The sequence below is a fragment of the Chlamydotis macqueenii genome, chromosome 6, assembly GCF_036417535.1.
Source record: "Chlamydotis macqueenii isolate bChlMac1 chromosome 6, bChlMac1.mat, whole genome shotgun sequence".
NCBI lineage: Eukaryota > Metazoa > Chordata > Aves > Otidiformes > Otididae > Chlamydotis > Chlamydotis macqueenii.
Window position 1 is genome coordinate 350,514 of NC_141561.1, and position 18,172 is coordinate 368,685.

The 18,172-nt window shown below is 36.9% G+C and overlaps 1 protein-coding gene across 13 annotated transcripts in view; it reads left to right on the top strand.

Annotated features, from left to right (window-relative positions):
* The window catches only part of BAZ2B (bromodomain adjacent to zinc finger domain 2B), a 153,965-nt gene that overhangs the window by 122,664 nt on the left and 13,129 nt on the right, over window positions 1-18,172 (top strand). For 12 of the 13 annotated variants that reach the window (XM_086750532.1, XM_086750541.1, XM_086750535.1 and 9 more), the window contains 7 exons: window positions 3,921-4,061; window positions 4,842-5,096; window positions 5,875-6,089; window positions 7,494-7,568; window positions 12,540-12,783; window positions 14,908-14,970; window positions 16,120-16,264. In XM_086750532.1, coding sequence (XP_086606658.1) covers window positions 3,921-4,061; window positions 4,842-5,096; window positions 5,875-6,089; window positions 7,494-7,568; window positions 12,540-12,783; window positions 14,908-14,970; window positions 16,120-16,264 — 1,138 coding nt within the window. The remainder of the gene's footprint in view (window positions 1-3,920; window positions 4,062-4,841; window positions 5,097-5,874; window positions 6,090-7,493; window positions 7,569-12,539; window positions 12,784-14,907; window positions 14,971-16,119; window positions 16,265-18,172) is intronic. The other variant, XM_086750539.1, reaches the window with a different exon arrangement.

Consider the following 18,172-nt stretch of genomic DNA (forward strand, 5'->3'; position numbering starts at 1 on the left):
CAGATTGCCCAGGTAGGTTGTGGAGGCAAGCTGCTGTAGCTGATACTGCCTGGGGAGGGAGTGGGACGCAGCGAGGACAGGACACACACAAGGACTGGGACAGGATGATCTCAAGAGGTCCTCATCCTCAGTGATTCTGAGCAGGAAGCTAAGAATTGTGTAGTCACTTCAGAGTCCCTGGTATTTTCTGGAAAGGAAGTTTTATTTTTCTCTTCTTCATATGGTTCAAGTGTATAAGAAGAGTAAGGACTTCATCATACTGACTTGTCAGACTTGCTGAACAGTTTTTCCTCAGTACTTATCCAGGGGTAAAAATACACATCTTTTTCCAGTCCAGGCTTCTTCGAACTTTCAGATTTTACAGATGAGATTCTAGATTTGGAGCATGACAAAACCAAGCAAATGGGTTTATTATAGTAATTTTATTTTTGCTTCTCCTCCTCGTAGAAAGTACTGCTGCACTACAGAAAACAGATGCTCCATTTCTTGTTTTACTAAAAATGTCAGAAATTATGAACGAATAGATTGAGAAGCCTGAAGTCCTAAATGTGTATGTGTCGTTTTGTGTACAGTCATTATACTTTGTCTAGTAATCTAATTTGCTTTCTTTTTTGAACACAAAGACATTAAGCTGATAACAAAAAACTAGTTGATTTTACTTTCCAAAATTTCTGACTTTTTTGATGCTGATCATCTAAACATCTAGATTTTTTTCTGTTCTGTTCTGTTTCTGAAAATAAGACTGTTTTCAAAATAGCTGCCCTTTCCTTATAGTGAGTGCTTCTTATTCTGGTGACTGCTTTCATTTGTATAAATCTAGTATATCATAAAAAAACCTAACAACACTTGCTTATTATGAGCATTAATGCTAAAGATTAACTACACATTCTGTGCTGTTAAATTGGGTGGGTTTTGTGCAACTGCATTAAACTATTCCTTTTAAAGTATTGCAAAATTCAAATGTTTTTCATAATTTAGATTACTACTTTGCTTGCAAGTTAAGGAACACTAGGTACTTAGAGGGCAAAAAAATAGTCAAGAAACACTGTCTGTATCAGCACAACCTAACCCAAAATCCATCAAAATATTTTCATTGAGTCTATTAATCAGGCCTCTAAGTAGTTAAATTTTACTCTTAGCCATACTATGGCATGAAAGACTGATGTTTCCTTGCTCTTAAGCTAATGTAATAGTGTTTTTTTTAACAGAACTAATTGAGAGGTCTCAGTTTCGTTAGAAGGTTGCAGAAGGAAATGAGGGAAAAGTCTTCAGCTTTGCCTTGAAAAGCAGCTGTACCTACATTCCTTGTGTTCCTGACTGAGGTAGCGTGAGAAAAGCCTCTCATAAAGGAATACCCCAGCTTTCACTTTCTGCTGATTCAAGTTTACACTGCAGTAAATGAAGTGTTACTAACCAAAACAACCAGAACTTCTTCAGCTTCGTGGGTTTGAAGTAGTACAGTCGTTTATGTTGTATTATAGGTGGTTAATTAAAAAAAAATCTCAAAAAAGGTAGATGATGGAATAGCATTGATGATAAAATCACAGCTGTACAGTATGATTGGTGAAACTTCTATTAGACCACGATAAACTTACTTACATCCTAATTCTGAGATGTTCTTCAGTTTTAACCCTGATATTATCTTAAGGGGGACTACCAATGCTGAAAATTATGACTAACTTTATTTTTATATATTCTTCTGTATCCTGAGACTTTTATAAATAAAGTACAGATATCTAAGAGACTGAAGTAAAATAACAGTTACAGCATCTAGTTGTCAAATAAATTGTTAAAACTTTTCTCTTAGATATGTTCATAAATTTAAATGAAAGTGACAGACCAAAACAAAAAAATTAAATAATACTTCAGTGCAAGGAAGAATTTAAGGATTGACTCTTAAGCCAGTTAGAAAAGGTTCCCTCCTAGATTTTTTGTTTGTAAATGGAGAGGGGCTTGTGGGTGAGGTGGTGATTTGTGGCTGTTGTGGTCACAGTGACCATGAAGTAGATCAGTTTCTGATCATTGGCAAGAGGAGAAAAACTGCTAGCAAAACTTCAGCTGTGCGTATGGGGAGAGCAGACTACGGGCTGCTGAAGGAGCTACTTATTAAAGTCCCCTGGGAATCTGCTTTTGATGGTATTGGAGTCCATGAATACTGGTCATTTTTTAAGTGCAATCTCTTAAGAGCGCAGGAGCAGGCAATTCCAAAGTGTCAGGCAAGTTAGGCAGAAGGCGAGCTTCGCTAAGCAGGCATCTTCTAGAAGTTAGGCAGAAAAGAGAAGTGTATGGATATTGGAAGCAAGGACAGGCAACATGGGAAGACTTGGGATACTGTAGGGAGAAAATTTGTGCGGCCACAGCTAGTACTGCGAAGGATGACAAAAAGGGCTTTTTAAAATAGCGTAACAGCAAAAGAAGGATCACAGATGATATTGGTTTGTTTCTTGATGAGGTTACCGGCCTCACAAATAGGGATGTAGAGAAAGCAGAGACATTTAATGCCTTCTTTGCCTTTGTCTTTAATACTCATGATGTGCCTTGGGACTCTCTGAGCCCTGTGTTGGAAGACTGTGACTGTGGGCATGATAAATGCCCAGCCCTGACTGAACATGCTGGAGACTTGCTGCTCCAGCTGAATGTGCATGAGGTTCTGTGGCCTGATGGGGTTCATCCCAGGGTACTGAAAGAGCAGTCTGATGTTATTGCAGGACATCTCTTTGTTGTTTTTTCAGTGGTTTAGGGAATCTGGAGAGGTCCCAGTCAACTGGAAGCTGGCAGATGTTATCTCAGTTTACAAGAACAGAAAGAAGGAAGACGCTGGTCATTACAGGCCTGTCAGTCTCACTTCAGTGCCTGGTAGAATTATGGAGGAAGTTATTCCGGGAGTCACTGAAAAATACTTGAGAGACAATGCAGTCATTGGTCATACCCAGCATGGGTTCATGAGGATAAAGTCCTACTTAACCAGATTAATTTCCATTTATGACAAGGTCACCCATCTACTAGACCAAGGGAAGCCAGTAGATGTGTTTTTTTTTTTTTTTTTTTTTATTTTAGCAAAGCTTTTGATACTCTAGAATCATAGAATGGTTTGGGTTGGAAGGGACCTTAAAGACCATGAAGTTCCAACACCTTTGCCCTGGGCAGGAACACCTTCCACCAGACAAGGTCGCTCCATCCAACCTGGCCTTGAGCACTTCCAGGGATGGGGCATCCACAGCTTCTCTGGGCGGCCTCTTACAGTGCCTCACCACCCTCATAGTGAAGAATTTCTTCCTTACCTAGTCTAAATCTACCTGCTCATACTTGGCTTCTCACTTGGTTGTCCCTGTGTTCTTGTTGTACAGAGTAAGATAGTAATAACTGTTCAGTTTTCAGGCTGCATACTAAGTGCATGGGAATTCAAGGCCGGAAGCTATGTGTGTTGAAAAGATGGTTGTGTTTTATAAGCTGTTCATATCCAATTTATGTATTATGGGAACTTTCAAACCATGTGTTGTCCAGAGAGGTCTTCCCAACTACTGCTTTCTTGAGTGGTCTCTGCTTTAGCAGATTTTTATTGATGATACTAGTGTGTAAGTGGTGCCTTTGAAATCAAATGCCTTGCAAGGATGGCAGTTCTTTACAGTATTTTCACTCAGTCATCTGTCTGAAATGACACTCCAAAGAATCTTTCAGTGTAAACATACTCAATTCAGTTTTCCATGTGAAGAGAAAAAAAGTGAATCTTAGATTTGCTCACAAGTTCAATAGTTTTGTTCTACTTCTGTAGTTTCCGCCTTCCCTTTACTTGAATGCAGGTTCCTTATTTATTGTAGTAATTACTAAGAGTAGGAAAATAGTACTTTCAAATTCTTATATTGCTCCAGTGTAAGTATAATATGTGGGTTTTATTTTCTACCCTTTTAATTCTATTTAAGGAAAAAGAGCGGTTAAAGCAAGAGAAACGTGATGAGAAAAGATTAAATAAAGAACGTAAATTAGAACAGCGAAGACTGGAACTGGAAATGGCAAAGGAGCTAAAGAAGCCTAATGAAGATATGTGCTTAGCAGACCAGAAGGTAATCATAATAAGGGAAACTTATTTTCTTGCCTTTTGTTTCTGTATTTTGCCATTGCAGCAATAACTTTGTTCCTTGCAGCCACACACAAAGCATTCAAGTTTTGATCTAGATAATTAGATAACTATTTGAAATATATGCAAAACCAAGATACTACAAACACTGAAGTAGCATATGTTTAGTTAATTAAAACCGTTTTGTTTAGAAGTGGCCAGCTTCCCAAAAGGCGTTGGTATGATTGCTTAACCCCAATTACTCTGATTCTATTTATTTATTTATTTACTTACTTACAGCGGGAATATGCATCATGCCTCAGGCACTAGATAGAGATTTCTCATATGTGCAACTGTTCTAAGCTGTTACTTAAAAAAAATTGCTTTCCCAGTCTTCTCTGTTCTTAGTTCTTCAGGAATTGACATACCTCAGGCTCAAACCCTCTCTTTCCCAGAGACTTCCCCTCCCTATGTCCCCTAAATATTTTTGCACCACTTTTTATAGTATTACAGCTCAGAGTAGAGCCTAGGAGTGTCTCCTGGCCAAAAAATAAGTATTTATTGCCTCTTGCCTCCTATAATATATGAAAAGGCAAACGTGCTTCAGCTTTAAATTAAATTAAACTGAGTGGGATGTGGAGGGGCAGTTTTTCTATAGCCTTTACCTTCTAGTATTGTCCTGCTGCAGGTCGTATGGAAGTATCAGCCAATTTCCCTAGCTAGTATCAAAAAAGTTTTCTTTTGAAATAAACTATGGAATCTTTCATTCTTTTTCTCTACATTTCAGCCTTTGCCAGAGTTGCCTCGCATCCCAGGCCTTGTTCTCAATGGAAGCACATTTTCAGATTGTCTCATGGTAGTGCAGTTCCTGCGTAACTTTGGCAAAGTTCTTGGCTTTGATGTGAACGTGGATGTTCCTTCCTTGAGTGTTCTTCAAGAGGGTTTGCTAAACATAGGGGACAGCGTGGGAGAAGTACAAGACTTGCTTGTAAAGCTTGTCTCTGCAGCTGTTTGTGATCCAGGACTTGTTACAGGATACAAGGTAAAAAAAAAACAACAACCAACCAAAAAAAAAAAAACCAACAACAAAAAACCCCCCACCATAGTAAGCACTCTGTATTTATGAATGCGTTCTTCATAATGCATCTTTGACACCTCTCTGATTTGGATTTCCATTCTCTTTCCTCATTCTTCTCTTTGGTGTCACTATTCTAATGTTACTCAAAGACTGTGCCCTTTCAGCCTTCCCATTTTTCACAAGTGATAAATTGCTGGCCGTTTTCTCTGCTCTCCCTCTGTTTCATTTGGACCTCTTCATTTTGGCCATCTCTGGCCACATCTTTTAACTCCTTTTTTTTTACCGCTTTCATTCCTACCCTCATGCTGTAATCTCAGTTAATCTTGCCATTTCTTTCTCCAAAGTCTGCTTTCTACGTCAGTTCATCAAAACTGGCTGATTTATTCATGATTCACTTATCCTTCCTTTTCAAGCCAACATAGCTGTCTTATACTCTGGAACTCTACATAGCATGATGCTACAAGACAGTAGTCATCAAGTTCCAGTTGTACCGAGTCTTTTTTCATTTAACCTTTTTAATATTAGTATTATTCTGCTCTTAAAAATTTAGAGGTGAAGACATTCTGATTTTTTACTCTATTCAAGATTGACATTTGAGTAGTTTTAAAGAAAAATCCTGATTAAATTCTTCATGTAAAAATGCAAACAAACCCACCCCATTGTTTTATGAACAATAATATAGCCTGCAGAGGAAAATTATATTTTAAAATGTGATTGTTCAAAATGTCTTTATTCTTTTTAGGCTAAAACTATTCTTGGGGAACACTTACTGAATGTTGGTATCAATCGAGATAATGTGTCTGAGATTCTGCAGATACTCATGGAGGCTCACTGTGGGCAAACTGAGCTGACAGAGAGCTTGAAGACAAAAGCTTTTCAGGCACACACTCCAGCTCAGAAAGCATCAGTACTTGCTTTTCTTGTTAATGAGTTAGCATGCAGCAAAAGTGTAGTAAGGTAAGATTTTTCTCAAACAGGTCTGTAAAAATAAAATTATAAAAATGTTATAGTTCAAAAATGCTGTATACCTGGTACTGTTACAGGAGGATTCTTTATGTTCTTATAAGGAAAGCTGAAATTTGCTGTGTTGCTGTGCTGTGTACTCTTGAAATGATGGAAGAGTAGAACTTTTCAATGTTTGGTCTGTAAGTTTGTTTTCAAAGCTTGCACCAAAATTTCTCCAGCTATTTTTGGAGTAAAAGATGAGGTTGATTACAAAGAAGTTTGCTAGATATTCTAGGGAATAATGCAGAAGAGTTGTATAAGGCTTCTGCAGTACTGTGTTTTCCTTTTTTCCTTTTGTGTTTCTTAAGACCTCGTTTGTCCATGTACTTTAACCAGGGTCATGAGCTGATGCGGAAGGCCCGAGTATTGTGGTAGCAATTCAAGAAAATGTGTACTTCATTTGTAGTCAGTAATGTATAGCATTTCAGAATTCTAAAAACACCGATGTTAACGTTTTAAACCCCAAAGCGTGCAGTAAAAACTTAGGAAATGACAGTCGTTGGGATACTTATAGGTCCACGTACTTAGTTACTGTGGTAAAGACTTTAATTGCATAATTGAGTGCTGGTTTGTTTACTGGTGAATTCTACTGCTTTTAGTATACGGTGCTGCAAAAGTGAATCAGAAGTGCGTAAGGCAAGAATGAAAGAGATGCTTCATGTTTTCCAGGCTGGAAAATAGCAGAAGCGGGCAGTGCAAATGCTGTGCACGCGCTGTGCAAGAGAGTTCATATGTATTGAATCAAATTTATCATAGTAAGAAACTTAGTGCAGATGGCCAACTATTAAGTCAGATTCGTAAAAACAGTCAGTCGGAACTTGAGTGTTCTATACTTTCATCACAGAAACTATAACCTGCTGGTTATAGTTTAGGCTGGGATGTCTCGGAAGTGGGCTTGCAGATGGTCACTGTACTGAAGCACCTTTTTTGGTTCTTCGGTTTCTGCAGTTAAAAGTGAACATTAATTTGTAAATCACATGGATCCAGTTAGAATACCATAGATAGACCAGTGATAACATTGTTTGTAGTGCAGGACAAGATGCTTTGTGGCAAATACATCTGGAGGCTTGATATTTAATTAGAACGAGGGAAAGAAATGTAAAATTCTTTGAATGACGTGCTTCTTACAGATTGAAAGCTTACGTGATACTGTAAATAGACTGCCTGACATAGGTACAGCGGTATGCTACTCTGCCGTTCCTTGTATTGGGATTTCCTAGATTTAAAATGACTTATTTTGAATTTCAAACATTTCTCCCAGATAGTTCTTTGATACAAAGTATCTGTACATAAGTAGCTGTCAGAAAAAAAAAGATAGGTAAGTTCACAGTTAATGGATTATTTTGTCTTTGACAGCGAAATTGATAAAAACATTGATTATATGTCAAACTTAAGGAGAGATAAGTGGATGGTTGAAGGCAAACTTCGGAAGTAAGTTTCGTTTCTTAAATATTACAGTATATTGCTTTTTTGCATTTGCTCAGATACGCTGCTATGTAGACAACTGGTTCTAAGGACAAAATGAGCTGATGCAATTACAGATGTACCAAGAAATCAGTAATTGAACTGGTTAATTAAGATGGATGTGGATTTAGAATGGCACAGCACCAATCTTTTATAATCTATTAAAGATGCATGAGATTCAGAGGATTACTGTCCCTCAAAATTGGAGCAAAGTCAAGTCCATTTTATATTCTTTGGAAGAAAGTAAAAAAAAAAAATTATTGGAATGTTTCAGGAGCTGTCAAATCGCTATTGACATTATCAACGTTTATTTGGACCTACCGTAATTGCCAGTGTTCATTCTGAAAGGTCTTTTGAGAAGATGTAATTTTCGTACAACAATTACCAATTGAATTTTCCTAATTTATAATATGTTATCTTAGTGTTTCCCATCTGTCAACATTGCATTGTTCCCCATAGCTATAGGGATCATATGTAAACGGCGAAGTTTGAGATATTTTTGAATATCTTTAAGGTAAAATCTGAACTTTTTAAGGGTTGTCAGTTTTATATCCACTCTTCCATCCTACAAGACAAAATTCCATACAGCAAGCATAATGGCTCCAACTACCAGGAAGCTAGAAGGCAAAGAGTTCATGAATCACAGGGGGTAAAAATACATAGCCAGACTGTACTTTTTTTTTTTTTTTTTTTTTTTTTTTTTTTTGTTAGTCGTCTTTACCTCTTACTAGGAACAGTGAATCCTTTCTTAGTGGTTGCTTTAGGTACTTGTGTTTCTAATCTTGTGTCTCCCTTTTTTCCCTTCAATGTAGCTCAGAAGGAGGAAGGAAAGAAGTAAAGAAGAAGGACAAGGGGGAGGTAGAGGAAATAATTAGACCGATAAAAAGAAATTCTCTACTAGTACTGCAGATCCCAGTCTGTATGGGATTAATATATTTTATCTTCTAGGACAATCCAAATACCTTTTCTTGTCTTCATCTGTATCCCTTCTACGGGATATAGTTTTAAAAGTGTTTCTGAAGTTCTGATGTAGCCAACTGTTCATTAGTGCAGTGAGACTCCTACCTGTCCTTGTCTCCTTAGGGAGTGCTTAGTCTTTCTCTCCCTCCATCAAACTGTAAGTCCTTGTAAATGTAGGATCCCTCCTTTTGCTAATGATGTCTTTTCTTCCCTTTCACGTAGTGGGTGTAATACCCTGAAGTCCCAAGCCCCTCTTCCTTTCTACAGTCATTTCTCTATTTCTTGTGTTTTCCCCTCATATGTGGATGTCAGGTTCCAGTAGTGCTGTCCCTATTTTTGAGCATAAGTATTGTGAGAGTGCTCAGAAATGTTGTTCTTCCATTTTTTTTTAATTCACTTGACTTGATTAATCTCTCTAATCTTTGGTTCAGAATCTTTAGATTTTCCACTGTTTTTCTGATGAACTCTAAGAAGCTTTATAGAAGAGCCTTATTTGATCAATTTTAAACAATGTTTTCTTTTTTATTATGTCAGTTGATGTTTTTCATAAACTCTTACAACTTTTCTGGGGCTTCTCTGAAAAGAAATCTGTCCATTTCAGTCTTCTGTTTCGTCTTTTTTTTTGCTTCCAGACTTCATTCTTATGCGTGTTATCTTCACCATCCATTTCGAAGCTCAGTCTAGTTTTTAAGTATCCCAGTCCCAGTTTTGCATAGGAATATCTGGTTTCTTGACTACTTGCCATGTGATCACTGGATGTGTACTCTTTTCATACGCATACAGACCTTTGCATGACCATCAACACAAGCCCATCATGTGTGGGAAGTGTGTAGTGGTAGAGTAATGGATGCTGAGGAACAGGTTTATTTCATCTCAGCCTGGTTTGTCAGTGTTTATTGTGGTAAATCTTCATACCGCTATGTCCAGACTGTCTTGAGGTATGTCCAGGTGGGATGAGAAAGATTCCATCTGTATCGGTTGTTTTCACTAAGTGATGTTTTTGTGCTTACATTCTGACTTTATACGAGATTAGCTCCCTCAACTGGATATCAGGGGTGGGGGGAGGGAGAGCAAACAAATAATATGGAAACTTGTATTTGTAAGATACAAAAAAGCAACATTAAAATGCCAGGTTGGAAAAAAGAATCATTGTATGGAAGCCCGTAGGGATGCTCTTCTTCCCCTTCCCCCCAGGATATTGAACAAAATTCCGTGTTAAGTGAAATATATATATTGTTGGAAACTGAATTCTGAGCTGCCTGGACTGTTCCTGCTGGGCTGATGATCAGTAAGAGCTTGCATCTTATTCCTTCTCTATCACATTTAGCTGAGAATCCTGATGCTAATCACCCTTTTTTTTTTTTTTTGTAAAGGCACCTGTCTTATGTCATCAATTCATCTTTCTTTGCTTCCTGTATCACAACTATAGTCAGAAGACTGTCCCACCTGAGATGATTCAGCTGGTTTTTTTAAGTAGATAATCATCATCTCAGTGTCTCCTTTACCATGACATGTCTTCTCCTTGGCATCTTTTTTGTAGGTTGATCAATGTAAAAGGCAATAAAAATTAATTATAGCTACTTGAAGAATTAGATGATACCTGTTTCTTTACAAGACTGGAAATACTGCAGAACAAGGTTCTTCACTGCAACAGTGTTCTTTGTAACATGCCAGTGTTCTGTCATACTCCTTGTGAGTTAATTTCTTTCCAGTGAGGCCATCTCAACTGTAAGTGATGATGGTATATCACAATCAGTGTTACACCCTGAGTTTGGTAGGAGGTAGTAATGCTTATTTGGGAAACTTTTCATTTTTTTGCGACCCAAGCTGAAGTATGTTAGAAGTCCAATGTTTAGAAGGAGGGCATGAAAATTGAGTTACAAGGTGGATTTTCCTTCTATGATCTAGTAAGCATTACAGATTAGATTAAACCAAGCTTAAGTCACACACCTGATTATCTCATGGGCCACCCACTCTTTTTATAGGCCGATAGACTCATTCTCTCAGCAGTTGCTGATATAATTTTGATATTTATCTGAAAGTGAGACAGATGAAACAGTTTTCTGAGTGAAGGTTTTCTTCTCTCAGTGAGCTGTATGTCTAGGTAGCAGCAAGAAAATTATGCTACCTCTTGAAATACCTGAATGTTGTTAGAGTTATGCTCTGATTGGTTTCTGCCTCTACGCTGCTTCAGGTAGATACTGCTGCCTTCTTATGCTTGTGGTGCTATTAAAAGAGCATCTTCTCATTTCTGTTAGGTGTCTGAAAGAGATGTTTGCTGGTTGTTGAACTTCCACCTACCAGCTTTATTATTGAATTGTCTTCAAGATTATCTTAGTCCAGTTTGTCTCCAAAATTGTCCAGTCCTGCAGCAGTCAGTCCAGTCATTGACTGTTGCCTTTTTTGATAGTTAATTCTTGTGTGTACACAGGAATTTCCAGTCCAGATGAAGAGGATTTGATGGTTTGAAGTTATCCTCGTAAACAGGAATTTTTTTTTTCTAAAAAACTTAACTCAGTGGAAGCCTGAGTAGTAGTGATACTCAGTGAGACCAAGGTCTTTTGCGCCAGACCTGAAAATGTTACTTGCTTCCAAATTCACTGGAAGGCTTGAGAAGTTTTTTTGATCGAAAAATATTTTAAATTGTTAAAATAGCTAAAAATCCATTTGTCCTGGAAAAATAAAAGTACAAAACTTTGTGAATTCTCCAGTGGATTAACCAAAGCCCAAAACAAAAGAAAAAAACCAAACACACAAAAACCCTAAAGCCCAACTGTTGTCAAACAAACAGAAGTCTCCGTGATGGTTTCTTGCTAACGATCTTTTTAAAGAGTGCTGCTGCCAGTCAAGCAGTGAGAGCTTCATTTAGTTTTGTGCTGGTGAGTACTGACTTTGTTCATCGCTGTTGTAGAAGGCTGATCTGTTTGTCAGTATGCCCAGAAGCCAGGACTTGTACAACACTGATCATACTGTAGCCACTTGCTGTATGGAATATTGGTTTGTAGGATGGGAAGAGAGAAGTACGACAAGGAAAAATTACATACTGGTAATTATGTTTGTCGTTACCGTTCTGCTTTTCCCATCCTACCTTCTTCCAGTCATCTCTTACAAAAATCTTTGTCTTTTCTACACGTTTGTGAATCTCTTCTAAGTCAGTTGCATTTCTGGTCTGCATTATAAGCGAGTGGTTAGGCCTGGCTGTTTATACCTCCTGTGATTCAACATGTTTGCCTGCTAGCTCCCTGATAGGTGGAACTGTAATTTTTGCTGTGTGGAATCTTGTCTTATAGGGTTTTTTTAGAAGAAGAAGGTCTACTACAACCATAATTACTGGTATGTAAGTTTCCCTTTTCTTTCACAAAAGGAAAAATGAGTTTGAGTAGTTTCCTAGTAGTTTAGGTAGGTAAGATTTCTCAGGAAAGAATGTATGTCATAGAATAAACAGATCAGCGAAAGAACTAAAGTCAAATAATACATAATAAATTAATAACGCACAAAAATCTGAAATGAAAAAAATCCCTGTATTTTAAACCAACCTTGCTGTTGCCATGCAAATTTATATAATTTCATACTACCAACTGAGGATTTTTGCCTTTCCCTTTGCCCTGACACAGGAATTTTATAATCATATTCTTCAATGCATGTAAAGAAGTTGAAATGGTTCTTGCTTCTAGTTGTCTTTCCTGACTTTTCAATGTTGCTCTTGTTTCATTTCTTCTGAATACTTACACAATAAAATTCACCTGGGAGAACCAGAAATTCTGTTCAGTACTGAGTAAGAGGTGTAAGGGGTTTTGTAACCCGAAACTTTCTTGTTGACTTATGGCAATAAATATTGAGAAAATACAATGTCATATTAGAACGGAAGAGCTAATTTGAATCTAAAAATGCATGGTTTACTTTCAGTCACATAGTAAGAAAGATATGTTTATGCTACACACGTACTCCGTAAGCTCACCCCTTGTCATGTGTTTCAAGGCTTAGAATCATTCATGCCAAGAAGACTGGCAAAAGAGATGCTGCAGGAGGTGGTGACATAGGAGAGGAGCAGCATTCTTTGGAAACACCACCACCAGGCCGCAAACGGAGACGGAAGGGAGGGGATAGTGATTATGATGATGATGACGATGATGACAGTGATGATCAGGCAGATGAGGATGATGAGGACGAAGAGGACAAAGAAGATAAAAAAGGAAAGAAGGCAGAAGTTTGTGAGGATGAAGTGGGTGATTTTAAATATAGTGAAACTTAATTAACTAATAAGCTAAAATTTGTTTTCTTTCTGTTTCTCTGTAATATTGCACTACTTCCCCAAAATCTCACAGTAAAAAGGAAGGAAGAATAACTTCCCTCCAAACTTGCCTCCTTCCAAAATTCTTGGAATAAGTTTGTTTTCCAGAGTGTTTTTATTTTTCTTTTTCTGATAGCTGTTATAGTAGGGGAGATGGGAGGGAAGGTGTTTGGTTTGGTTTGGTTTGGGTTTGTTGTTTGTGGGGGTTTTTTTGTGGGTCCCATCTGCAACCCCCCCACCCCCCCCCTTGTTTTCTTGTTTTGACTTAGTCTTTAATTTCTCTGAAATTCTGAAAGATTGTACCAGATCCAGAAACTGCAAAGCTTTGTTAGCAAATGGCCATAACTGTAGTATGCTCTTAGAGGAGGAGAATAAGTCATTTATTAGTTAAGAAAATAATAAAGAAATGTAAAACTGTATTTAACATTATAAAGCCTTCCTTTGACCTTCCTGGTTTGGTTTTGTTTTGTTTCGTTCTCCCCCCGCCCCCGTAACTTTTCTAGGGTAGTCACTGCCCAACTGTATTTGATCATAGAATCATAGAATGGTTAGGGTTGGAAGGGACCTTCAAAGGTCATCTAGTCCAACTCCCCTGCAAGGAGCAGGGATTTATCATAAGATGATAAATTTTACTGGTCAGTATCTGATAAGATACAGGAAAGATTACTGAAAGATTTTTAGCTTGTTGAGCTGAATAGATTTTTTTTTTTTTTTAATAGAAGTGCCACAGACCTATAAGATTTGCTGTAGAACTTCAGAATTCTCTACTGGATAAAACCTGATAAAAGAGACAGGCGATACTACTACATTTTAGTGCACTGGATGTTGCACTGTTTGCCAGAAAATGACCCATTTATGCAAGGTTATCGAAGCTCAAAGTACCGTTTTATGGGTGCTGTGGATATGGCTGCTTGAACAATGCACGTATCCAACATGATGCATGAATTCAAATATTTGCAGACACTCTTCATGAGGAACCAAACTAGTTTCTAGGGTAGGAAGAGTCCTTTGTGCTATTATTCTGGATTTATTTCAAGTACTATAACTTGTCTGAATTTATGAGAATACCATAGAGGCATAGTGCAAAGTTCTTATGAATTAATACTTCAGAATTTAAAATAAGTAATATTTAGGTATCTAATATCACATTGTCCCTTAATCTTTTCCCCTGTAGTACAATCTCCTGTTTTGGTGCACGAGGCATTTCATAGACAAAAATACTGTAACTCCTGTAGAGAGATTAATTTTCCTGATATTACAGAAGTTCCATTGCATTCCTGCTGTATGTGGTATTTCAGAAGGCTTCACGCTGGTACACTTTCAGAGAGCCAAGAAGTACAAAGAGCAGTATCTTGTGGTGCAGGTTATTGGGAGCTCCTAGGAGTTTGGATGTATTCTTTTGGAAACTTGCTGTTATCCCCAAAGACTTTCTTGAGCTCAATTAAAACTCTCTTTATGAAATGACTCTCATTTTTAAACTGTGTCAAGAAGAAGGGAACCATAGACATAATCATGGTTCATTCATTTTCAAAAATCAGCAAGATTAATACTGGTACTTCTATAGCAGACCTGTAATTTAAAGTGGCTTTACAGTTTCTTGTAGACATTGAAATAAAATGCAAGTGTGCACTGGCCAAAGACCGATCTAGAAGATCTTGACAGATTTCATTATTTCATGCATGAAAAGCACTTAGAAATGAATTTGAATTTCCAAAAAACTTCATAGAAACTAAAATTAAATTCTGTAGTCTTAAGTATTCATGCACAAACTGAATTATTTCTTCCAGTAAAAGAATGTTTTCAGTGAATGTTTGGCTGTGTGCTTTCTCCTTCATATGCATCTGGGATGGTTTGGAAAAATTCAGGATACATCTCTTTCCAGTTGCGTTGTTCCTCGTGAAATATATTGAACAAGCACAAAATTTGAACTTTTTTTACCCTCAGAATTTGCGTGTCATTTTCTGTTACACCTTTTTACTGTGATATTTTAAAGACTTTGTAGTATAATTTTACCCTGAAACAAAGTTGGTGTAACAGTATGTTTGGTGATTATAGGATGATGGAGATCAGACAGCAAGTGTTGAAGAACTAGAGAAGCAGATTGAAAAACTGACAAAGGTAAGAGGTCATTTTTCTTTGTTATACTGCAAATCTGATCACTGGATGTCATCAGTTAGAATGTTAAACCATCATTTTCACATGCTCCAACTTTTGTTTCATGGAAATCTGAATGATGTTACTGTTTGTGACACCTGGATTGTGAGTTTATTCTAAGCAGATAGGACTCAAAAGACAGAAAGCTGTTGATAATAAATTCACATATCTCAGAATAAAAATAAGATAATTTTTATCCAGATCTAATTTATATACTTCTGTTAGTTGATCTTAGAAAGTGATGATAAATTCTGTGTATGAGAAGCAATGACTTTTGCATTATACAAATTATTGCAGTTTTCATTCCCTGCTACAGTTGACTAATTTCTGCAGGTGTGTTCCAAGCCAACACAGTCTTTGCTTCAGATTTTGAAAGAGGAAACAGTGGAATAGGAAGAGGAAGAGAATGCCTTAGATAGGTGTACTCATGGCCCATGTTCTTATTCTTAGTATTAGAAAATTGTTATTGAAGACTTTGTCTCTTGGTTTCTCTTATGCTCTGGATCGAAATACATAAGCAGTCCAGAAATACACCTGCTTCCAGCAGTGTCAATTTAGCAGAGCAAGAATGGAATAAATGAACTGAAATTCTTGCTGGCTCCCCTCAGAGAACTGTTTATGTTTGAACACAGAATTTATTTTCAGATATTATTGTTCTCATTCTTTTATGAACTAGTTAAAATATTTCATTATTTTTCCATCAGGAGCTGCAATATCAGCTATCTTCAGTGCTCTGTTTAGCATTTGCTATTATTGTATAATTGATAGGATTTCAGCTGTTCTTGTGCGATGAAATCTCTGATCCTATTGTTCTCTGAGAGTCAGTGTTAAAGACAGGACCTGCCATTGCAAAATGTGTTTTTAAAAGAAGACTGATAAACTTAAGCCGAACCAGGAAGTGATTGACTTTTGTTTTTAAAGGGAACTGTGTAAGTAAAATGATCAAGGCACCAATTGTGAGTAGAATATCACATCACACACACAGAATCTCTAAGAGAGCCTCCTCATGTGGCCGTTGAACTTCTGTTCAATCCAGCAACCAGGAGATGTTTTCTGTTATAGTGAATTTTTTTTCTCCCACTAAATTGTAATGGTTTCCATTTTTTAAAACAGCAACAGAGCCAGTACAGAAAGAAGTTATTTGAAGCTTCCCACAGTTTGCGTTCAATGATGTTTGGTCAAGATCGTTACCGGCGCCGATACTGGATTCTGCCCCAGTGCGGTGGTATTTTTGTAGAAGGCATGGAAAGTGGTGAAGGTAAGAAACGGAATAGTGCCACGCCAAGGTGTACTATGCCAAGACATACTACCCATCTCTGTAGGGTATAATTTTGTGCAGGAAGGTCTTCAGGCTTCAGCTTCAACCAGAGGCTAAACAGGTTACTGTCAGTACACCTCTCTACTTGTATGGTGCTCTCTGATACTCTCTTTCCGCTAACGAAATATCAGTTAATATATTTCAAAATGAAGATTAGTAGAAGTTTTCGGTTGTTATAGTTCTGTGTGTTATGCTTGTTCATGTTTATCTACATGGGATATTTTTTTACTCCTTCTGAACTATTTAACGTTTTCCTATGGCAGTGAACTCTGCATATGAAAACTGGGATGACCATAGAATGCAAAATAACCCTGATCTTTTAATCTTCAGTTATATTTTGTGCAAATACACAGACTATTCTTGAAGATCTGATGTATGCCTGCAAAAATATGAAAATTATTTTCACGCAGTGAAGTACTGTGTTTTCTAACCAACAATATAATTTAGTCTCTTTGTTTTAGCAACTGTTCTTTTTTGCAGTCCAGCAAATGCTGAAGTTATTTTTGCTAATATTAAAATGTGATTTTGTGGTTGTGACAGTTGTATACTAGTTGTGATTGAATTTTTCACACACACTTTAAACTGGATAGATGCAGAAAATATGTATTAATGTGACGTTTTTGTGAATATTAGAATTTTAAAACATCCTTCATTTTGGTCACAGAAAAATCCTTTCTAATTCTGATGTAGATTAAGCAAAACCCTATTATTCTCACAGGTTTCCCCCCAAAATAACAAAAAAATTCTCTTTTACATATCAGAATTGCATGGTCTCATAAGATTTACATCATTCTAGAGAGCTATTTAATTAAAATAACTGTAACATTACAGCATGTTATGAAATCTAAGCACTGTTGGCCCCAAAAATAAGCCATAGAACTTTTCCTAAATCTAATCTTTATTTTCAAGTTACCTTTCTAAAAATGAGTAGCATAAAAAATAATTTTCTGTGTCTCCTATCCTGCAGTATTTTATGCTGTGTTTTAGGAACTCTTTTGCACATGAGTAGCCAGATGCAGAGGGTAAACTGTTGTATGCTGTATTGCTTGTGTTCCTTTTGTTCACTGTATTTATATTAATTTAACCAAATGAATCCTTAAATGCTTCAGAAATTGTACAGAAACAAAATCCTTGAAATACATCTACCTGTCCTAATATTGTAAAAACAAATAAACAAAAAACCCAAAAATTTTAGCCAAGAACTGTAGGGCAAACCTATTTTTTTTTTTTTCATTGTTATCTTAATGAAAGTTTAATCTCCCTTAATAGGAAATTGGATATGTTCTTCAGTTCTCAAGTACTCCCTCTTCCCCATAGCTCTTCGTTTGTCCTGTTTTGGTAATTTCTATGGTTTATCCACTCCTATTTCCTTTATCTAAATGTTGGAAACGTGAGGCACAAACTGTTGAATGATCCGCCCATTTAAAAAATACTTCTTCCCTCTTTGTGCAGTCATTTTCGTTCTTATGCTGATACTCAAATTGTTTCTATCTTGACATGAACCATAACTATGGACATATGTTGGAGTTTTAATGGGAGGGGATACTTTTAGTGAATTATCTTTGTAGAAATCAGAATTTTCCAGAACGAGCGGGTAAACCTATGTGGATGTTCTGGCCATAAACCATAAGCAGCAGCTTTGTGTATTTGCGACTGCAGTATCTGATGAAAATAATTTAAGAAGTTTGAATGTTGAATTTTCTGCCTCGTACCCCTTTTTCTGACATTTTTCCATCTCATTTTATGCTTTTTAAGACATTCAGTCTAAGTTGACACATCAGTGTATGGGTATAAGATAAATGGTTAAGGCTAGGAGAGCAAAGAAGATAGAAAAATGTTTTTCCTTTT